This window comes from Dasypus novemcinctus, chromosome 3, assembly GCF_030445035.2.
Source record: "Dasypus novemcinctus isolate mDasNov1 chromosome 3, mDasNov1.1.hap2, whole genome shotgun sequence".
Classification (NCBI taxonomy): Eukaryota; Metazoa; Chordata; class Mammalia; order Cingulata; family Dasypodidae; genus Dasypus; species Dasypus novemcinctus.
Window position 1 is genome coordinate 140,922,066 of NC_080675.1, and position 23,738 is coordinate 140,945,803.

The 23,738-nt window shown below is 39.8% G+C and overlaps 1 protein-coding gene and 1 non-coding gene across 3 annotated transcripts in view; one reads left to right on the plus strand and one right to left on the minus strand.

Moving 5' to 3' along the window:
* MAP2K1 (mitogen-activated protein kinase kinase 1) overlaps positions 1-23,738 on the plus strand; it is a 102,178-nt gene that overhangs the window by 6,932 nt on the left and 71,508 nt on the right. Inside the window, exon 1 of one of the 2 annotated variants that reach the window (XM_004453134.5) lies at positions 3,826-4,162. The exons of the other annotated variant lie outside the window; for it this stretch is intronic. Coding sequence (XP_004453191.3) covers positions 4,122-4,162 — 41 coding nt within the window. The 5' untranslated portion in view covers positions 3,826-4,121. Of the gene's footprint in view, positions 1-3,825; positions 4,163-23,738 lie in introns of those variants that run through there. 2 annotated transcript variants of the gene reach the window in all.
* On the minus strand, positions 12,921-13,049 carry LOC111762887 (small nucleolar RNA SNORA31). The gene has a single exon (XR_002795890.1). It is a non-coding gene; the product is annotated as a small nucleolar RNA SNORA31 (small nucleolar RNA).

The window sequence follows — 23,738 nt, forward strand, 5'->3', positions numbered from 1 at the left end:
CTACTCTCCTCCCTTCCCCTCCCCTTAACCTCAGCGTACTTCTTAGGTCTGTCTGCTGCTGCTCAAATGGTTTCTTTCTCTGGAATGTCCTCCTCCATTTTCCGGTGTGATTTAATTTTTGTTTTGTTTTTGCCACCACACTTTAACTTCAGTGAGGGCAAGGGACCATGACTGTTTGCGTATTGATATTTCCTTAGCATTTAACACAGTACGTGTTTCTGAGATCTGTTCATGATGCTATATGTGTATCTAGTTCATTATTTCTCTTAGCTGCAGAGTAATTAATTACCTGCACATACCACATTTTACTCATTACCCATCCACAGTGCGTGGAATAAGGGACCCCTATCCGTCTTTCAAGAGCCAGCTTAAGTTTATCTCCCGTACCCTGTTCTGAGCAACTCTGTGCTGTGTTAAAGAATCTGGGTTCAAGTCTTAGTTGTGTGACCTTGTGATGGCATTTAACTTCACTGAACCTCTGTTTTCCTCATTAGTAAAGTAGGGATGAGAATATAACAAACCTGTAAGGGAATTAGGGTAGGTCAGCATCATCTGAAGTAATGTATATGAAAGCATATTGAAAGATCCCTGAAATACTATCCAAAGAGCAAGTGTTAATGATGCCAGCTTTTAAAAATTTTTTGAATTTTTATTCTCTCCCCCCCGCCCCTCAGATGACCTCTGCCCATCTTCCTCAGGAGGCACCAGGAACTAAACCTGGGACCTCCCATGTGGGAGGGGGGTGCCCAGTTGCTTGAGCCACATCTGCTCAAGCTTTTGACATCTTCTCAAAATGCTGTTACCTTTTGTTTTTAATGCCAAGTTGCAAATTTTGATAAACCATGTTCATTTGGATATGGTGTATGTTGCCTATCCTTAAACAAAATCTGGCTTAAACCTTCCTCTTATCCAGGGGTTCTTAACCATTTTTGTTCCATGGATTTCTTTGCCAGTCAGATGAAAACCACCAATCCATTACTAAGTCTATACTATACTGTGTGTTACTTAATAAATATATCACACCCTCACCGACACGTCCCCACAAGAATAATGTTTTTGAATTTCAATTCAAGCTCATGGACCTCTTGTAAAGAACCCTTCTGTCTAATCAAATGTTGAGACCTGCCTTCCTGATTACAGCAAGTACAGGGATAGAGGGACAAGTTAAAATGACATTGGGAGGAAATAGCTAGACAAAATAGAATGTGGAACTGACTTCAAGATACCTGCCTTGGTCTCTTCAAAAAGTCAGTGTCATGGCGGGGAAAAGGTGAGAGGAGTGCAGTTCTAGAATATGAGACTAAAGAAATGCCAACCAAAGATAATGCATGAACCTTGATTGGATCCTGGATCTAAAGATGAAACATCTGTAAAATACATTGTTGAGGACGTGGATGTGGCTCAAGTGATAAGGCCTCTGCCTACCATATGAGGACCCAGGTTTAATCCCTGGGGACTCCTGGTGAAAAAGAAGAAGAGAAAGAGTGCCTGTGCGGCGAGCCGAGTGCCCGTGTGGTGAGCTGAATACCCATGTGAGTGCCCGCATGGTGAGCCAAGTGCCCACGTGAGTGCCTGCGCAGAGAGCCGAGTGCCCACGTGGTGAGCCAGTGCCCTTGTGGGGAGCCAAGTGCCTGCCCGGTGAGCCAGTGCCCACACAAGTGAGTCACTGAGCAAGATGATGACACAACAAAAGAGAGACAAGGGGAGAGTCAGGACTTTCTACTGTAGTAGAGACTAGGAACTGGGGTGGGACAATTGACAGGGAACCTTTCTCCACATCAGAGGTCCCCAGGATCTAATCCTGGTGAATTTTAGAGGAGAAAGATGAGAAGAGAAGACAACAAGAGAAATAGATACAGTTGATCACACAGTGAATGGACACAGACAGCAAAAACAGCAGGGAGGGGGAGGGGAAAATACGTTGTTGGGACAATTGCAGAAATTTGAAAAGAAAATTGCTGATTTTTTAAGATATACTATTATAATTAGGTAGGAGAATGTTCTTATTCAAGGGTGATAAATAAAATTTTGCGGTGACTCAGATGAAAAAGTATATATACACATATACATACACACGTGAATAAAGCAAATGGGCAAAATGTTCACAATTATTGAATTTAGTTGGTTAGTTTATGGATGACACTCTTTCCATTTTTTTTCATAGTAAATGAAAAAAAAATACCCAAAGAAGAAAATCCACCCCAAGTCTTCTGTCCTTTTAAATATCAGCTCATATTTGCTTTCTCCCTTCCCTAAATCCTTTTGTAATTCTTGTCTATATTATATAATAAACATGTTAAAAGCAATCTCAGGGAGTGGATGTAGCTCAAGTGGTTAGGTGCTTGCTTCCATATAGGAGGTCCCAGGTTTGATCCCCAGTACCTCCTGAAAACAAAACAAACAAATGAAAAAACCACCTCTTACTGGGAATTGCCTTCTTCTCATGTATGAAGTCTTGGGTTCAATCCCCAGTACCTCCTTAAAAAAAAAACAACCACCAATCATATTTAATGAACTACATTTTAGTACTCTATTGCCTATTATATAATGCTGTCTTATTCACTGAATGTTCCTTTTGTGTCTTTTTTTCCCCTCTTAACTTGGTAATTAGGGACCATGCCTTTTTGTACCAGAACCTACAATGCTGCTGATACAGTAAATCATTGACATGCTGAGAAAACAAAACAAAACAAAACAGAACCCACAGGCCTAAGGGTCTCAATTTTATTTTTTCCCTTCTAGGAGCTGTCAATTTTGAAAAAATCACCCTGATCTCTTACTCTCTCAGGTTTTTTTTAATTAAAAATTTTTTTAAAAAACTTCTTGCTCTGTGTCCTGGTTTTGTTGCCTCAAAGACCAGGAGAGCTGTTTGGAGGCTTACATACCTGTTTGTTAAGCTAACCCCGAGGGTGAATGGTGTTTTGTTTTAAAATAGCAGGTGTTCTCCAAATCTTGGTGCAGGGCCCACAGCTAGAAATGCTGTTCTTGCCTCCAGTTTCCCTGTGTTGCTCCCAGGGGCATCCTGCTTTGATGTCAGCAAGAGAGTCAGATTTGGAAGAAGGTTACCTGGGGGTTGAAGAAAAAGTGGACCAGGGGTAGAGTGACTTCTTTTTAAATTTTTCCTGTTGGGTCAGGCCAAATCTTTTTTCTTCTTAATTGTGAAGAAGCACCATTTAAAGAACCTACTGACATAAATTATTTAGTTTAACTTTTGTTTTTTCCATTAGAATTGTAATCAGCAGGTACATTTTTTTTTGGCAGAATTTTACACAGGACATAATCCTCATACTTGTAATTTTTTATTGTCTGCAAAGTAGAGTTTGATGGGGTCTGACTAAGCAACACTGTTGATTATTTAGATGACTGCTAGATTCTTACTATTAATACTCTTGTAAATGTTTTTGAACTGTTTTGTTTTGCTTTTAGATTAATTCATCTACCACATCAGAGGCACTGAACCATGTTACCTGTTTGTTTGTTACATATTAACAGAATATATTCCAAAAAAGATTGAACTGATTTATAATGTTTGTTTCAACTGTTTCCTCAAGCCTCAGGACTTTTTTGTGTGTGTAAAGTTTAGTGTTTTTTAATAGTTTTAATAGGCCATTTAAGGACTCTTTTAAAGGTCATTCTACTTGCCTTTAATTATTAACCATTTGTATTTTTGACGTGATAGTTTTTTATTTCATCAATTCAGTACAAACATATTTATTGAATGCTTAGTGAATGTAAGTCACTGTGCCAGTAGGTGGCTGAAAAATGAATAGGGTTGTTTTCATCTCCAAGGATCTTAAAATCTCTTGTGGGCGGAGGGGGGAGTGAGGACAGGTTGCAGGAAGATGAGAAGAAGGAAACACATGGCTGCAGAGGAAGAAAAGTGCCCCCAAAGAAGAGGAACAAAGAAAGTTCTGTCAGGGTTCTTAGGAAGGAGAACATAAATCCAGCGGCAAAAATTAGGAGAGGTTTCATGGAGGGAATGACATGTGAACTGGGTCTTGAAGGATGGCTAAGATTTCCATGGGAATGAAGGGAGGGTGTGGCAGGAAGAGAGCACTGGGTGAGCGACTTCACCCAGTGAGAAAGCTGGGATGTGTGGAGATTGCAAGTAGTTTAGTGTGATGGATACATTGTGCAGGTTGTGGGAAATGAAGCCGGAGAGGTAGGTTGGGATGGCTTTCAAAAGGCTGAGCATTTTGTTCTTAGTCACATGCAAACTTTCGTTCCCCTCTGGGGAACTATGTTTAAATAGTTTTTATATGCTTTGTATTTTAAAGTTTTATACATTATATGATAGTTATATTTCCCCTTTATGGTCTTTTCCTTTTATGTTAAGAAAAAATATTTTTCTATCTTCAAAGCATGTCTTTTGTATGGGATAGCCTACTTTTCTTTAATAGTTAGACATCTATCATTTCTCTACAACCAGCAGGAGTACGCTGCTTAGTTCTTGTCCTTTCTCTCCCTTATGTGTTCATCTCTTTATCCCATCTGGTTTAATAGATGCATTTGGTGTGAGGTATGGGTTCGAGTTAATTTTTCTCCACAGTAAGTTCTGGTATTTTGTTAGAGTTTATTAAATATGATTTATTTATCCATTTATTGTATTTTCAGGTTTACCTTTACGTGGTCTTTATTGTATTTTGATCTGTTTCTGAAATGTCTTTTTAACTCATTCTTACATAGTGTTACTAATTATAATTTGTTGCTTTTTTTAATTTGGTAGGGATAAAAAACTAAAAAATGTCTATGGTCTATCCTTTTTTTAATGTTTTCATCCAGATCTCAGGTTATGCTATTACAGTTTCTTGTGAATAATTCTCCTATGTTTTGATACTATTTCAAGTACTTAACATACAATTTTGATCTGTTGTGATTGAAAGTATTCTAATTTGTTTCCTTCATCTTCTTTCTGGTTTGATTTTTATGATGTTTATCTCCTGTAGATGTGTGTAAATTCACTTATTATATCTAGCAGTCTTTTGACTGAATATATATTTCTCGATTTACTAGTGTTATCTGCAAAATGTGATAACTTGATTTTTTTTCTTTTGAATACTTTATAGATTTTATAACTTTTTCATCTTGAATTGCTCTCAGTAGCAGTTAATGAGAGCTTCTCAGGGGCCTTCTGGGCCAGGGACTCTTCCTGCTCTTTCCAAGGAGCCAGGAAAATAGGAAGCAGCTGCTCAGCTCTTCAGACACAGATCCTGTGGGGCTAAATGGGACCCTACACATCCTCTAGTCCCTTGCATTCATTTGATAGATGAGGAAACCAGACCCAGAGAGGGGAAGGAACTTGCCAAAGTTCACGTGGTTAGAGTGGAAGGAGGTGATTGAGATTTTATTCTTACTCACATTTTTTTAATGGTGTTATGTACCATGCATTTTCATTTAGAACACTTACTTGGTTTGAAAATTATCCAAGGTTACGTATCACTAAATTTTGGTAACTCTATCAAATGTATTAAAATAAAATTATTTTCAAACAGTAGTCTGAAGCTCTGGGAAATAAATCCGTCTAACATCCCTTGTCTCCTAGGTGGCTGAAGGAAGAGGAAGGAAGGAAATGGGGGAGGAAAGGATTCATGATCCTTAGTAGGAGGGACTATTTTTAAGCATCATAATGTCAGTTTTAAAAGTAGTAGTTTTCAAAATAACCACAGACTAGTCCCCTTGAAATAAGTACCTTTCTGAACCTATTTTGAGTTTGTTATGAAGAAGGGTTCAGAATTTTAGGTGTTTGAAAGTGCATTTACTCTTCATATAAAGTGGAACAATTGATTTGAGTGAATAATCTGCATGGGTTCCAGGTTCAGGTTATTTTATTTTTTAATTTAATTTAATTTTAATTTTATTTAATTTTTGGTGCCAGGACCTGGTATGTGGGAAACCAGCACTCAACCTCTGAGCCACATTGGCTTTCCCTCAGGTTCAGGTTAAATATTGGAATTTGGGGAGTGGTAAGGAGACATGACAATCAGCCAATTGTGTTTTCATATGGATCAGTTTGGTTCTAAGTGAATTAGGTTTATTGTGATTTAACTTACATATCCAGGTTAGTTTTAAAAAATTACATCAGACTCTCATTACATTTGAGAGTCCAGATTCGAAACTATTTGTCCTCTTTTGTTTTTATACCACTCTTCAGGGGAGGGAAAAATGAAAAAAAAAAAAATCCAAAAACCAAAACCCTGTTAGAATGTCCTCATCACGGGTGGCCTTAGAAGTTAACAAGAATTCCAAGCTAACTGTAAACTTTTTGTCTTATAGCTTACTCAAATCAAGATTGAAATCCTAACAAAATGCCAGCCTGAATTTCAACTCTTCTCCCTCTGAGTCCGTGGAGTGGTAGGGAGAGAGGAAGAAGTGAGCAGCTTAACATTCAAATAATTATTAATAATACAAAATTTATCCTGTTTTTCTTTGGCATTCATTTGTATCCACTGATAAAAACATGGTCATTGGGCCCAAGGAAAAGTTCCATTCACTGAAAGAAGGACCAGTGAAAGACTTGGGCTGGGCTTTTAACACATTATGTTAATTTAGATAGATACTGTACCACTTTTATAATTTTACTAGAACACTACTTTTAAAACATTGTCTCTTTTGTCTTGTTTTCATAACTAAATTGATGCTGGGTTGGCCACAAATGTAACATGTTGCATTTTTATTTCTAAGTGTTCTAAATAACTGAGCATTGAAAAATAGTTGATGTTCCTATAGCATTTCCAAATGAAAAAGAAGCCCTTATATATTTATTAGGGGAAGTTAAGGGGACAGTTTGTGGGAAAAGTTCCAGAAACTACCAACAGGTGTTACAGTTGCATCGCACACAGTTTCAGCTTGATGTGCAGTTATTGGGCAAAGAGTAAGCACTGTGAATGACCGGTAGAGGGGACATAGGGTAAGCGGAAATCAGTGGTTCCGGAGGCCGGGTCTTGGGTTTCTGGAGGCTTGCCCACAGCTGAGGACTCGGAACAATTCCTGAGCAAGTTACTTTGTTGATACACAAGTGCTGTCTCTGTAACTGCATCTGTGCGACCACAGCTGTTAATCTGTGGTATAATAATGTATAGAATTTAGTGTAGGACAGAACAGTAGGATGAAGTCACATGGAATTTTTGTCCCTGAATATCATAATTAGAAAAATGACTACCATTTATTGAAGGCCTATTCTGGTCTTTTTAACATTCATTATCTTGAATTTTCACTAGAATTCTGCAAGAAATGTCATAGTGTTCTATTGTACACATAAGGAAAATGAAGCTCACAGAGGTAATTTGCACAAGGTTGCACAACTAGTTAAGAGGTGGGGAGCTACGTTTTGAACCTACATCTGTTCTACTTACAACCATGCTTTTTTCATGTGGCCCTTTCTAGACTGCCTAAAATGCTAGAAGTCTTTCTAGAGCTTCATTGTCCAAAATGATAGCTACTTTAATTTAATTAAAATTAAATAAAATTTAAAAATCAGTTCCTAAATTGCACTAGCCACGTTTCAAGGGCTTAGAGGCCACGTGTGGCTAGTTACTATTGTATTAGAAGCATAGATTAAACACTTTCATCATTGCAGAAAGTTCTATTGTACATCCCTGGTCTAGAGGTCACCCAGTCTTGCCTCTTTAATTAATTGATTGATTAATCTATTTTTTTCCCTTTATTTTGCAAAGGAGAAAACTAGGGACAAAGAGAGGAAGTAATTTGTTTAACAACATTTATCTAATTAATCTAGGCTTTGGACTGCTGGTTTGGGGAGTTTTCCCATGTCTCACACACTCTCTTAAAGGAAATGAACAAAATGGAGACGAGCAAAAGGAGTGACTCCTCCACCCTCCCAGCTTGGCCCAGCCTTCAAACTAGATTCCTTATTTCAGAGCACAGCCCTTTGTTTTCCCAAGTTCAAAGGTCATGTTGGGATTAGTTCTTCCCAGGGAAATGAAAGATGTTTGTTGGAAAGGAATTCCACCCTTAATGTATGAAATGACACTTTGATTCCCTCTGGTTCTTTCTCTCCCTTGCTGTCAAGCACTTTGTAGTTGAACTTGCAGCTGCTAACCATTTGTCTTCCAACTTCCAACTTCAAAACAGTTCAAATGACAGAGGTATGTGTATGTCCAATGCAAGCAACTGTTCATTATTTGCTCTTGATTCAATTGATATTTGTGTTAGGGTCAAGTATTATAGGTTTAGATTATGGTCACAATCACAACAGTAGATTTTTAACTTGCGTATTAAGATTAAGATGTAGTAACGTTCCTTTGATATTTGTAAACATTGGGCTATGAGGTGGATGAAAAGGACTTTTGCTGAAAATGGAAAATGATGCATATGTAATGTGTGCTGGGCAAGTTGAGTGCATTTTAAATTCTTGTCTGAATTATATTCAGTATTTGCCACCAATGAATCTACCTATTCAGTCTGAAATTCAATAAACTCCAGGTTCAGTTATAGCTTTGATGTAAAGACTCATGTGCAAATGTCCTTTAAGTAGATGCTATTACAGACCTTTAAATTATACATTCCAGTGTCTAAATGAAAGCCTAAAGTGTGTGTGTGCATGCGTGAGCACACATGTGTGTGCTTGGGGGATGGGCAAGTAGGAACAAAAAAGAGGCATTGTACTGGGATAATATTTTTAGGAAGCTTAAATGTGATGTTTGATTTCAGTATTACTGACAGGCTCATGGTTTTAAAAATGGTCTCTCAGAAATGGAGGAATTAATACTTTGGGTTTCTTCCTAAAGAAATGTTACAGGTATGTGCCCATGGATGTTCAGAGTAATTAAAAACTGAGAAACGGGAATGATGGTAAGGTATCCAGGAACGTGTCTATCTTCCCTGATAGTGCAGAGGCAGGAATGGAAAGGACTTTAAAGATGGTGGGGACGGCTGGGCGAGGTCCCTAGGAGCTCTGACATCTACTATTTTTAACTGCTTGAGATTGTGTGGCAGGGGAGCAGGGAGCAGAGAGCAGAGCACCCAGATGATTCCGTGTGTTGTTTTTTAGAGAAGGACCTAATTTCTAGGAAGTTAGGAAAAGAGGAGAATTATGGAGTCAACAGGCCGAAATGCAGGATGGGCTGAGGAGGATGACATGCTGTTCACCTTTCAGAATGATGGTTGTTTTGTGTGCTAGCAGGGCAGTAAAGAGCCCTGCTTCCTAGGCACATTTTGAATGAGTTTTTCTGCCTGCCTAAGTGTTTCATTTGAGTCCAGAAACTAACCTCTCATCCAGAGGAGTCTAAAAATCTTCAAGTTTCAGAATTTCAGGCTGCAGTGTTTTGGAATGACAGTCTCTAGTGTAGAGCTCATTCCCTATTGCAGTTGTTAACTCAGCACTCCATGCCTCAGTTTCTTCTCTGCAAAGTGGAGATGATGGTAATGCCTTCCTACCTCACAGGATTTGTGAGGATCACATGAATGCTACATGTTCATATGGGTTACTATTCAGCATACTTTCAAGCTCTAATAGAATTTTTTCACCCCCTGAGATGGCTCCCTTTTCTGTTTGCTCATTTTTTGTTTGTTTGTTTGTTTGTTTGTTTTTTCTCATTGTCTGCTTGTTTTTTCTTTAGGAGGCACCAGGAACTGAACCTTGGACCTCCCATGTGGGAGGCGGGCATTCAACTGCTTGAGCCACATCCTTTGCCCAGTAGAATTTCATTATTGAAAGGAATCTTTCCTGCAACCCTGCCTTTTGATCGATAAAGTATCCACAGAGGGTTGAGAGAAGTTGGCCTTTTCACACAGCAATTTCTGTTTTAAATTTTGAGTATGAGTTTTGAGTGAGCATAGCCTGTAGGAGTGTGGCACAACAGAAAGAGCATAGGCTTTGTAGCCAGCAGACTTGGGTTTGAGTCTTGACTCTACCTCTTAACCAACTATGTGACCTTTGCAAATTCTTTCAAATCCTCGAGTCTGTTTTCACATCTGTAAAATGGGCATAATAACATCTCCCCTGCAGTAAGGATTCATTGACATTCCATGTATGTAAACTGCTTTTTTTTTTTATGATTAACAGGACTAATTTTACTAACCAGGACTAGGTTCCCAGCCCTGGTTACCTTACTTTCTGTCAGGTGAGAAGTAGAGAAAATTCTCACCTCCCAAAGAACTTCCAATGACTGGCCTCTTCAGCTGTTCTTTATCCACACAGGCTTAGAATAGAGACAACTCCGGGCATACTAGAAATATTTCAGGATGTGCAGGAAGCAAATGAATTATTTTCAGTGAAACAGGAGGCTGCAAAAGGTGCCTAGGAAACAACTGCTACACAGCACATCCCAATATAGACTCCTCCTAGCTTTCCCAGGTTGGCCATCTATCTGCCTGACAAGCATCACTCAGGAAGCATACCTTTCTCCGCCAAGAGTCTAAAGTAGATTTCCTGTGATGGGAGGGAGGAGACAGGGTGGGGAGAGCAGAGGGAAGTAGAGAGGGATAATCACCAACCAGTTGTGGCATAAATAGAATGTAACAGGTAACACTCCCTTCCTTCCTGTGGCTAAAGCCTGATGTTGGAGTCAGTTCAAGGTAGATCTTGGGTTTAACCTCTCCTTTATGGTTCATCCAGATGTCTTCACTAATGGGCCCTGACCTTGACTCATACAGTATCTTCTACTGAGGAGTCCCTTCTCCATCTCCAGTGCATGTTGAAGCCTTAACCTTGCTTCAGAGCCTCAATTTGTTGGTTGCCTCTTCCATAAATCCTTCATAGACCTCTCCTCCATCCTCCACCCTAGGCAGCGGTTGTCTTCTCCATCCTCCAGAGCATTCTGTACATATCCCATCACATGTCAGTTGTTTGTGTAACTCACTCCAGCTGGGCCAGACTTGGGGGACCTGGGATGGGGCTATTCATTATCTCCAGCACATAGCATGTTCCCTGGCATCTGGTTTGGCAAAATTTTGTTGAAAATGACTAAACAAACTTTATGGCAGTAAAGGCTGTACACAGAAAACCCTGTTCTCCCAAGGTCAAGGCTCTGCTAATACCTGAGAAGTCTGACTTCAACTTTTTCTGTAGTTGATTATTTTTAGTTTATAATATCTTGGCACAAGAGTTTTACAGTGTTGATGGTTATCATAGCATTTGTTCTGTGAGACTCTGTATAATATTCATTGTTTTTAAATCCATTTATTAACCACATGAGGCATGTGGCTATGTATTATTGCTACTGATAGATGAGAAAGAGACTTGTCCATGCCACCATAGGCAGCTAAGAGTGGGAAACTGTCCCATGAACCTACCCTGTAGTCCTCTGTGCTTCCTTTTTAGTCAGTAGTGCCTCCCTAAGCTCTGAGGAGGAACCATTTGGGAAGTTTTCACTGATGGTGATATCTTCCCTCTTTTGTGGTATTCCTTCAGCCCCATACCTGGAATGGAGGAAGGCTCAGGGAAAGGCTGAGGCTGGGTGGGTTGGTGAACCTCTTTTGCATCCTGACCTGCACACTTAGCATCCCCAATAAATGCTGGGCTCTTTGATTGATATGCGATATCAGTGCCTGAATTTACATGGCGCCTGGTGGCTTTTCACACTCCCCCCCCAGTGCCTCTCCCGGGACTGGGATAGAACAGATGGCCACAAATACAGGATTCTCAGCTCTACATCCTCTCTGCAAAATGGGGAAAAGTTAAGTTTATGCAATAACGTGATTTCAGTAAAATGGTTTCATAGTGCTGGTAAGTTAACACTCTTTGGATAAATCACACTTCAGCAGAACTCATTTGGGAACAGTTTAATTTCACTGTAGATGGCTGTGATTCCCACCCACTAACCCTCCCACCCCCCTAATAAATCCAGGCAGATAAGGTAAATGCAGCACTAAGCCTAGCTATTTCTGGACCTAGGGTAGAATTACAGTATATTAATCATCCTTCTCACCACCAACACTTTTAGTTCCCTCTTCCCTGAGTATAGCCACCTGTCCTTACAAATGTTAAAGATGGAAAATTTCTTAATAATTCAACCTTGTCAATATATACCTGAAGAGACTGAGGCCCAGGGAGGCTGGGTAACTTACTTGGCAGTATATGGCTGGTTAAGGACTGAACCAAGATCCCAGTGCTCCTTTTTTCTGCCCTGCCCTATTGCCTGCCCTTGGCTTCTGTTTTTATGACTAGGGGAGAGTCTATGATATGTTCTGTTTAAAATGAGCAAGAGTGAATACTTGTTCAGTGTTAAAGGTTCTAGCACAGGAGAATTAATGTCCTATTAACCTTCATATTTTCCCCTGATATATCTTTGATAAAGTCATCCCAGGTCTCTACAGTCAAATGCAGTTTGGGGTTCACTGTGTGAGTTTGAACTTGGAGGGTGGTGGTACAGGAGTTTAAGTGAATTTGGAGGGAGAGAAAAGATTATTATTTTTTTCATAACAGGTAATCTAAAATGTAACACCCTCATACCTTTTGGCTCTTTGACCCTAAAAATCAGATTTTAATGATTTAAATATGGCAGATAGATGTATAAACCAAAGGCTGGTGGTGTTCAGACTGCTGAAGATTATTGAAATGTAACAAAAAAAAATTCTGCTTTTTTGTCATGGAAACTTCAGTATCATTTGTCTTCCTACTCATGGACTTGGAGAGTCTGGGAGCTCAGTAACTGGTGTGTCATCGACTGGACTCTAGTCCTCTCCTGTCTGGGTGGACGTTGTCTTTGTCTGTATGGGAATTTCTGAGGGACACATGTGACTAGCCAGCCATAGGGGCTGAATAGACTTGTACTGGGATGGTGTATGTAGCAGGCAGCCCGGTTGTAATCTGGCTAAAGTAACGAGTTTCCTCTTCACAAAGCCTCACATGTAGAATGTGGTCGTTGTTCATTGATTACTTGAATTTTTTTTTAATTTGCTGTTTCAAGTTTATTTCTGAGTTGCAAAGATTATTTCCCCTTTCCCATGTTTTTAGAGTTTCCTGTATTCCCTCATTCAATTTTGGCTGCCACAACCAGACAGAAAGCGTGAGGACCTTCTTTTTCTTGCTTCTGTAGTGGAAACCTTAGCAGCAGACATTAACTGTTCCAGGTCTGTCAGAGATGCACTGATTACTTGATTTTTAAAATGTATCTTCCTCTTTCTTCCCTAACTACAGAGATCTCAAGTCTCTTCTAATTAAAGGGGAAAAGAGGAACTTCTTATTCCCTTCTCCTTTTCCAATACCATGACACTTCCCCATAGATACTGTTCTGGCTCTTTGTGGGTGTCCTTTGTTTTATAGGCCTGGTCCCTGGAGGTAGACAGTTGAGGCTAGAATCCTAGCTCCACCCCTTGCCAGCTGTGTTCATTGGACTAGTTATTTAGCCTCTCTTGATCCTGTTTCCTCATTAGTAAATACGAGAGTGATAATAATACTTAATTTATGTAGTGTTTTGAGTGTTGAATATAAGGTCCTTAGAATGGCACCTAAATCATAGAAAGCATTCAAATGTCCACAACTATTTACATTTTGTTTGGAGTTGCTCCTTCCTGTTTATTGCCAGTATTTGGGGCTGAAATCAGGTATTATCTTAACCATGAAACTTTGGTCTTCTCATGGAAAGACTCCAGTGGCACTGTGTGTGAGCTATTCAGGAGGCAAATCACTGGGGTGGCAGTGGTGATCTTTGTACATATCCTTTCTGTTTCACTGCCTAAATTGTGAACTTCTTGAGAGCAAGAGTTCAGTCTTGATGCCCTGTCCGTTGCCCAGGCCTGGCGTGTCTAGGCATGTAGTAGGTGGTCAGTAAGTATGGAATGAGTGAATTTCAGTGGTATCAGTTTTCATTGATAACAAGTGCAACGCTATATATACTCAGTTTCTTGGTAACGATTCTTGAATCATCTTGTCTCCTTGTCCTGTGGGGTTGACTGATTAAGTAAGGCTTAGATGAGATCAAGTGATGTGACTGCTGCCCAGTTCTGTTTGTTCTAGGTAAAATGCTTGATGCAGTGCCTGGCACAAAGGAACTTGGGAGTATTACCTGATCAACTAGAGTCTAATTACTAGATTCTATGACCATGATGGGTAAGGATGTCATAAAACTGCTAGTTGTCTTGGGGCCTGAAGGAGTTAATGCTCCTTTCAGAATAGCCCACGCAGCTCCTGGAAGTAGCTTCAAAGCAGGATGTGGCAAGCCATTGGGTAAATGAGAACTCTTCTCCTTTGGAAGAAAAGGAAGTAGGTGGAGAGAAGTGAAGAGCTCCGTGGACAGATCTTTTTATCTGCTGTTACAAGAACTGCTTTTTCAAATGCCAGGCAGACCCTGCAGAATTTCGACCTAAAGTGGCCAAGATCCAAGGAATGCTAATAATGCTGGTTTTGCAGTTGTCTTATTTTTCCCTACAGCTGATAACTCAAGTTTAATCTGTATTGGAGTATTGCCTCATTAGATTTTTTTCTAATCTTGATCATTGGTATATTCTTTAATGCCCTTTGAGGAATCATAGTGACATGAAGTATCATCCAAAATCATACTCTTTTCTAACCAAGAATAAATTAGAAGAATGGTATGGTTTTTAGAAAAGTGTTTCAATGTGTTTACCTGTTTATTCACTTCAAAGCACATTCCCATTTATGTAGCATTTATATAATCTTAAGTATCTTCTTTAAAAAATAAAAATATTAAAAAATAAATTTTAGAAAGAAAAAAGATGAAGCTGCTTCAGTGTGACTGACAAGATTATAGCAGAAGTTTGTTCTGAATTATCTTTTATTGACTTAATTCAGTATACTTTTTTACTTTACTTTTTTGCTTTGTATTTACTTATTTCAATATATTTTTAAAGATAGTTTTGTTGATGTATAAATGACATAAATAATCTGTTCACTTTTAGGCAAAAAAATATATATATAATTTTGGCTGTTTGGCCTTCTTACCCTTCCAAAAACAAAACAAAAACATTCCCACCCATCCTTTAGTCTCTTGTGATAGAGGACATGCTTCCATTTAATGTAGACCAGAGATCTTGTTCAAGGTCAGATGACCAGTTAGTGGCAGAACAGATGGGGAGCTCCCGACCTCTTGACTTTAAGTCCAGGGTTATTGTCACAATTTTGGTACCTTTTGTTAAAAGAACTGTTTATACATGGAGGCAAATGATTGGTGGAGGGTACAACTTTATAAATAAAAATAGTCCTCAGGGATCCAGTAATCATAGATAAAATGAAATAGGTGAATTTAATGAGCTTCTGTGTTGCTGGAAAAGCAATCATCATTTACAAATTTGCACTTAGTAATAAAGTAAATCATTAATTATCAGTGCAGTAATGTAAATTGGCTCCAGGACTATGGTTGATATATGAGAAACACCTCTGTCTTTACTATAAACTGGTATAAATAGTGGGCTGGATTTGGCTGTACTATCAAAGGCATCTTTTAGTTTGTCCTTCGGCCAGGTAATGAAAGGACTAATCACTTAAAAGAGAAGTTCCTCATTGGACCTCCAAGGACCTGGAAAGCTGAGCTAAGCAGTTTTTAGACTTCCTATTCCCGTACTGCCCTTTGCCTCAAGAAAGCCAGTCAGTATCTCCTTCATTACATAGCTCTTTGTTGCATAGACTCCGGGAAAGTTCCAAACTAGAATTTTTACATTTACGCCAATATCTACTTCATGAGAGCTTATTATGGGTGATAATAAGGCCCTAAAATTACATACTTAAATTATATCATGGTCGAACTGTGATATCTTGGATGCATTTTAGATGTTTAAATATTAGAAGAAGTATTCTTAAGGCATTTTTTAGAAGCTAAGATGTCAGGGTGCTCTTTGCTGAAACTCTAAACATCCTAAGGCATTCTGGACTGGTGTGCTAGGACCATCTTGATAAGCTTGACTGTTTTTTCTTGGTGTTTGACACTGCATTTTTCCCAGTGGGATTAGAGCAAGCATTTTAAAAAAATAACACTGTACATGAGACTTTTGAGACTTAGGGCCACCAAATTGCTCTTGCTAGAATGAAAAGTTTATTCTATTAATTCATGTTTAAAGTTCTCTCACTTCTCTATGTCTCCCTATCCATAATAATAATATAGTATAAGTAAAACAAATTACAAACTTAAGCAAGTTGAAAGGAAAAGAATTTAACAAACAAAAAAATATGTCATAGCAAATTCTCATCAGTAGGCATTTTTTCAAAGTTTATTGAATGCCTCACTTTGGGCTAGACTCAAGTTCAGGGAATACTTCTGCCTAGTTGAGAATATGAGCATGTAATTGCAAGATAATGTCACAAACACTCTAAAAATGTGGTGTTGTAGGATACAGGCCATGGGAACATAAGGAATGAATGACTGCCTCCATTTTGAGGAGTGAAGGACTGTCATCCCCAAAGTAGGATCTTGGCCTTGCTTGGTGTTCTTTGGCCCTTCTTTTATCCTTAACAGTTGCCCTTTTGCTTTCCTCCATATTCATGGCTCCAGCCACCATCTTAGACTTCTGAATGCAAGCTTCAGAACTCTGTTGCAAGCTTCTAGCTTATTTGATCAACCACATACTGATTATCTGTGTTTGTAGAGTCTACAAGGTACCTCCAACTCAGTTTGTCCAATGTAGATTCATAATCCTCATGTGCCCCATCCCCAAAGCTGTCGAGTCTTCATCTTTGTGATGTCCAGCCTTGACTCCTTCTCCCTCCTTATATCCAAGTGATCACCCACTCTTGCTAACTCTTAACTTTGGGCTTTCCCATCTGCCCTCTTCTCTATCCCCCAGCTATTGTAGTGCTCAAACTCTTATCCTTTGCTTGCCTTATTGACTTCAAGCTGATTGCCCTGCCTTGTCTTCCCCATTCCTAAGCTCTCCTCCATATTATTGCCAGACAGTTGGTTCCAAATATAAAACTGATTGGGTCACTTTATTACAGAATTTGCTATTGTAGAATAATGTGTATATTACAGTTCTATTTTTGTTAAAACCAAACATCCTATTAACATATACATACTGGAAATAGGAGTCTAGACGTAGAAGGCATCTAGAATATATTTTCAATACTGTTAGCAAAAGTTATCTGGGGTAGGTAGAACATAGAGTTTTTACTTTAGACCATACATTTCTGGACTGTTGGGGGTTTTTTTTCTTCCCTTCCCCTCCCCCTGCTGTTTTTTGCTTTTTGTGTTCATTCGCTGTATGATCTTCTGTATCTATTTCTGTTTCTGTTTTCTCGTTTTTCTTCTCTAGGATTCACTGAGATTTGATTCTGGAGACGTCTGATGTAGAGAGAGGTTCCCTGTCACTTGCGCCACCTCAGTTCCTGGTTTCTGTTGTGCCTCGCCTTGACTCTCCCCTTTGTCTCTTTTGTTGCATCATCATGTTGCTGCGTGACTCACTTGCGTGGCATTGGCTCACTGTGAGGGCATGCTTTTTTTTTCTTTCATCAGGAGGCCCCAGGGATTGAACCTGGGTCTTCCCATGTGGTAGGCGCAAGCCTAATCACTTGAGCCACATCCACTTACCTATTGGGCTTTTTTGAGCACCCATTTCTTTAATTTTTAAAATTTGATTAAAGTTATAATTTATACATGAACATACATAAACGATAAGTGTATAGTAAAAGTTGTGAACTTATAAAACAAACACGCATAACATTATATGGGGGTCTCATACATTACTCCACCACCAACACCTTGCATTGTTGTGAAACATTTGTTACAAATGATGAAAGAGTATCATCAAAATATTACTGCCAACTATAGACCATATCTTACATTTGGTGTATTTGTCCCCAAACCCACTCTATTATTTTTTAAAATATATTTTTATTACAGAAGTTGTGAACTTATAAAACAATCATGCACATGTGTAGAATTCCCATACAACACCCCTTCTCCAACATATCACACTGTGGAAGAACATTTCTTAACATTATGAGATAATATCATCAGACTATCACCACCACCAATGGTCCATAGGAGCACATGTTATTTTTTTATGCCTGGTAAAATTATAGAAGACTAAATCCCCTTCCTACATCACCCCATTCCCAAAAAGCCAAACTCCTTAACATGGTATGTTATGCCTTTCATGGTCTGCCCACAGCTTACCCTCCAGTCTCATTTTAGCTCTCTCCTGGATGTACCTACTCTCTGGCCACTTGAAACTGCTTGTAACAAAAGGTGCTTTATATACGTGCTGATGCCCAAGCCTGGACTGCCTTTCCCTTTTCATCTGCTGGGAGAATTGACTCTTATCCTTCAAGACTAAGTCGGGCATTGTACTTTCTGATCTTTGCTTTCCCTTCCTCATTTCAGACAGTATTGAGGGGCTTTTCTCTGAGTTCCCGTAGCAACCAGGGCATGCCTTCCTCTCAGCATTTTTGATCTACCCTCCTCTGTAATTGTTGGTTTACTCGTCAGTATCCTTTTCTGTATTTGGCTTGCACTGTGATCTGTCTCTTACACATGAACACACTCACATATAGAGGTGCACACACTGAGCGTGCCTTGAGGGCAGGGCCCTTGTCTTCATCAGCTGCACCTTCTTAGCCTCTAGCATACTTAGCCCCTGTGACACATGGGTATTCCATAATAATTCTGTAGTGCATTTTCACAGCTGTAGGCATAAATGGGTGTAACCCAGATATCTGCTGAAGTTGTCCTCTAGATAGGAGTAGCCTGGAGGTTTACAGTCTCATAATCATGTCTGCTTCTGTGGGATTCACTCATGTCTCCATTTTTGTGGCTTTTTTCTTCTTTCTGCTCTGCGTTGAGCTGGATTTGGAATTCAGCCCCTTTCCCTTGGCTTCCACCAAACAACAGCATGAACAAAAACTTAAACAAGGTTATTTGTGTGCACAGAAGATTGGACTGAAGATCTCGGGTGGGGAGTATTTTATCATTGCAAAAAAGGACAACTTAAAAGCTAATGGTCTAGTAGCCAAAAGGTGGAAACAACCCAAGGGCCCAGCAACCGGAGCATGGATAAACAAAATGTGTTATGTACAAACAATGGAGTGTTATTTGGTTATAAAAAGAATGAAATTCTGAGGCATGCTGCAACATGGAAGAACCTTGAAAACATGCTCAGTGAAATTAGGCACATAAGGACAAATACTGCACGATGTCACATGTAAGAAATGTTTAGAAATAGCGAATTCATAGAGAGAAAGTAGATTAGACAAGGAGATGGAGTGGGAAAGAAGGAATATGTAGTGGGAAAAAAACAAAAAAACCAGAAGAAATTGAGTATCACTGTTATTTCTCTTGGGAGAAAAAATAAAAAGCTAATTGTCTTAGGTATCTCTGGTCTTAAAAGACCTTTGCTACCCTATCATGGTACATCCTTTCTTTCCTCTCTTGCTGTGTCTCAGCCGTCCCCAAACAAACTCTTCCCATTATATTCTGCAACACAATTCAGCTCTCTTGCTCCACTCCCACTTGTTTTTCAGGCCTGTTTCTGCCTACCCCAAGGCTTAAGAGCAGGTTCTTTCTAAATTGTGGGCTAGCTTTCTAGCCCTCTAGTAGCCTCTGTTACAAGGAGGGCGGGGGTGTTAGCACAAAGAGTTATTTCCTCACCTTCTTTATTTCAGAAGACAAAAGAGAGCATTGTTTGTTTTCTCATTGGTTCATTATGTCATTTCTACCTGGTAGGTTTTTTTTTTTTTTAAGATTTATTTTTATTTATTTCTCTCCCCTTCCCCCCCGCCCCAGTTGTCTGTTCTCTGTGTCCTTTTGTTGTGTGTTCTTCTGTGTCCACTTCTATTCTTGTCAGTGGCACCGGGAATCTGTGTCTCTTTTTGTTGTGTCATCTTGCTGCGTCAGCTCTCGGTGTGTGTGGCATCACCCCTGGGCAGGCTGAACTTTCTTTCCTGATGGGCAGCTCTCCTTATGGGGCGCACTCCTTGTGCGTGGGGCTCCCCTGTGTGGGGGACACCCCTGCGTGGCTTGGCACTCCTTGCGCGCATCAGTACTGTGCATGGGCCAGCTCCACGTGGGTCAAGGAGGCCTTAGGTTTGAACTGTGCACCTCCTATGTGGTAGGTGGACGCTCTATCCATTGAGCGAAGTTAGCTTCCCACCTGGCAGGTTTTGACCCTCCAAGCCAATTGATATTAATTTCAGAACACGTGTAGGAGTTCTCTGCCCCTAGTTTAAGATGTTGAGTGCCTAGGTGAGCCCTGAAAGAATGATCTAGGGGGTGAAATTTTTCCGTGAGGGGTGGAGTTTACTGACTCTTCCTGTATATACTTGGACAGGCAGAGGAGCCCAGTTGTTTATGTACATAAGGGAGGAAACAGGTCTGAAGAATTGAAGATTTCTCAGTGTGGACCAGAACTGGAGATGTATTTTGAGTGTATTTCTTGACTGCATGTCTCTGCTCTCAGCTTTGCTCCTGGACACTGACTCTTGACCTTTTATTGTCTTCATGGCTCTGGATTACAGGGTCTGAGATTGCAATCACATTGGGTCCTGTACCTTCTCCCTTATTGAGGAGGAACCTGCACCTCTATGAGCCACAGAATAGCATGGGTCATTATTGTACAGGGAGTTTCTATAATGTCTTTTTCTATGTAGGTTCTTAAGAACAGGGAAATTGGTGTTCACTTTCTTTTTCTCATAGTGTCCACATATTTATTGGATTTTCTGTCTGGTCTTTTTTGGGGGTTTTCTTTCTTTTAACAGCTCCTGCCCCCTCCTCCCTACCCTTCCCACCTACAGTAGTACCCCAGCTCTCTTCTGCCTACCAGAACCCTTACTGCTTACTTGCACTTTACCTAGCCAGTGTCCTTATTCTTTCTGTCCTTTCCCAATCAAAATGAATCAGCCGTGGGTGAACTCTGAAGTGAGCTCTGCTCTGGGTAGATTTGATTTATTGTACTTCTAGCAATGTTTACATTTTAGCATTACCTCAAAGGCTTGAATCACTAATAGGGAAATACCTGGTATTAGGGACAAGCCCCTAGGAGGTTTGTTTGAAGGGTATGAACTATTTAGCATGGGGTGGTAAAAAATACCAACCTTTGAAGTTCAAACCTAGCCTTGTGTTAAGTTACATAACTGCTCCTGATCTCCATTTCCATATCTGTAAAGTGGGAACAAAATACCTGTTTTTTAAAATGTTGTAAGAACTAAATGAATTAATGTATATACTGTGCCTAGCATTTAGAAAGCTTATCTCTTCAATTGCATGCAGATTTTCAGACTATTATATCCCTCTTTTCCCCCTGTCAAGTAAAGGTGTATTGCTTTTTTGTTACCTATTTTCTGCTCCTTTTTTCTTCCAGACGCCATCACTTTTCCTTTCTACAGAAGACTGATCCTTTAGGAATTAATTCATTTGTCAGTTAATGAAACACACTTTGTCCACTGGGACAGAAGGAACTGTAGATTGTCAATTCCTTCAAGCAACAATATGACACCCCCTCTCTGATTCAGGGTGTTGTTCAATATTTGAGAAGAGTCTGTGTGAGTGGGTAGTCCCATCACTCTAGAGTTGCCTGTGTGTGTGTGTGTGTGGTTTCAGCATGACTGTCTGCAGAAACATGTTGTGGGAAGGTAAATTATATGATTTGAGAAGACTTTTTGATTTTAAGAGTTAACTTGATTTTTCAAAAGGATAGGAATACATGGTTTTTATTTCTTCGTTTATTTTCATCTGTCTCTAATCAAACCTGTTTTCTTTTAATTTTTTTTGAAACTACCTGATTTAAAGTCAAATTAGATAACTAATCTCTCTTTTTTTTTCTTTTAAACTTTTATTCCTCTAACACTTACTCTTTGCTTCTATACCATTGTCCCCAGAGTAGTCCCTATTAGAATACTCTTTATCCTTTTTTCCTATCAAGTTTTTAAAAAAGATTTATTTATTTATTTCCCTCCTTCCCCTTCACCTCCCCCTGCCCTGCCGTTTTTGCTATCTGTATCCATTCGCTGTATGATCTTCTGTATCTATTTCTCTTTTGGTCTTCTCTTCTCATTTTTTCTCCTCTAGGATTCACCAGGATTCGATCCTGGGGACCTGTGATATGAAGAGAGGTTCCCTGTTAACTGCACCACCTCAGTTCCTGGTTTTGGCTGTGCTTCACCTTGACTTTCCCCTTCGTCTCTCTTTTGTTGTGTCATCATCTTGCTGTGTGACTCACTTGCGTGGGCACTGGCTCGCTGTGCAGGCATGCTTTCTCTCTTTTTTTTTTAACCAGGAGGCCCCAGAGATCAAACCCAGTCTTCCCTTATGGTAGGTGGAAGCCCTATCACTTGAGCCACACCCATTTCCCTATCAAAATTTTATGTATCGGAAGCAGACTTGGCCCAGTGGTTAGGGCGTCCGTCTACCACATGGGAGGTCCGCGGTTCAAACCCTAGGCCTCCTTGACCCGCGTGCAGCTGGCCCATGCGCAGTGCTCATGCGCGCAAGGAGTGCCGACCCATGCAGGGGTGTCCCCCTTGTAGGGGAGCACCACACACAAGGAGTGCGCCCCGTAAGGAGAGCTGCACAGCAGGAAAGAAAGTTCAACCTGCCCAGGAATGGTGCCGCACACACGGAGAGCTGACACAACAAGATGACGCAACCAAAAGAAACACAGATTCCCGTGCTGCTGACAACAACAGAAGCAGGCGAAGAAGATGCAGCAAATAGACACAGAGAACAGACAGCCAGGATGGGGGGGAAGGGGAGAGAAATATGTAAATAAATCTTAAAAAAATTTTTTTTTGCATCCTTCTGGACTAATTCAGGTTTCATAGCCATCCTCTACAAAACTTATTCTGAATACTTCAGACATTCCTGGTCAATAGAGCCATCTGTCTCCAAGGCCCTTGGTCAGAACTGGGGGTAGTTCTTGCTCCAAAATCTTTTTTGAGGGGGTGTTGAAACCAATTAAAGTCAATAAAGACAGTAATTACATTGGGATTTCTTCCCCCCAGATAGTTTATTTTATGAACAATGTAAAAATACAGAAATTTAAAAAATTGTCTTCTATCCCACTACCCCAACACAGCAACTGATTTCATTTATTAATGTTTCCTTTTAATCCCTGTTCATATATGTTCATTTTTTTCTCTCATAGTTAATAGAATTTCATATTCTGAATTTTTTTACCTAAGAGTGTTTAATCAAGTGTCAACATTTCTGATACCCTTAAGTTTGTGTGAACTTGGGCAGGTTACCCCTCTCTGAGATCCCATTTTTCTGTCTCTGAAATTAAGGGTTTAGATGGAAAGGTTTATAAGGTAATAACTTAATCATAAAAATATTTATATTTGTGGAGTATTTCAAGTTTTTCGAGCATTTTTACAAATATTCTTTAACTATAAGAGGTAGAGTGGAATATGGTATTCCTGTTTTAAAGATGGGGAAACTGAGGCAGGGTAAGGGAAATGTTTTCTCAGAGCCTCTCTGTGCTTTCATGGCAGAGCCCGGGTGCCTACAGACCCTGGTCCTTTGACTCCTGGGCCTGTTTTCCCCTAGCATTCTTGCTGCCTGCCTTGTGAGGGTTCTGAGTGTCAGTGGGTGAGAACTTCCATCTAACCTGAGTATCTCAGGTGTTTTAGCCTAAATTTATTTATTTTTTAAAAATGTGTTCACAAACCATACAGTTCATCTAACGTGTACAATCAGTGGCTTTTGGTATAATCATAGAGTTGTGCATTCATCAATGCAATAATATTAGAACATTTTCTTTACTCAAAAAAACCCCACAAAACTCCCTACCCCTTAGTAGTTACCTTTCAATCCCTCTATCCTTCCCCTGCCATACATAACTACTTCTAAATTTATTTTGCTTTTATTTTTTGGAGATGTTTTGCCTTGGTGTAGAAT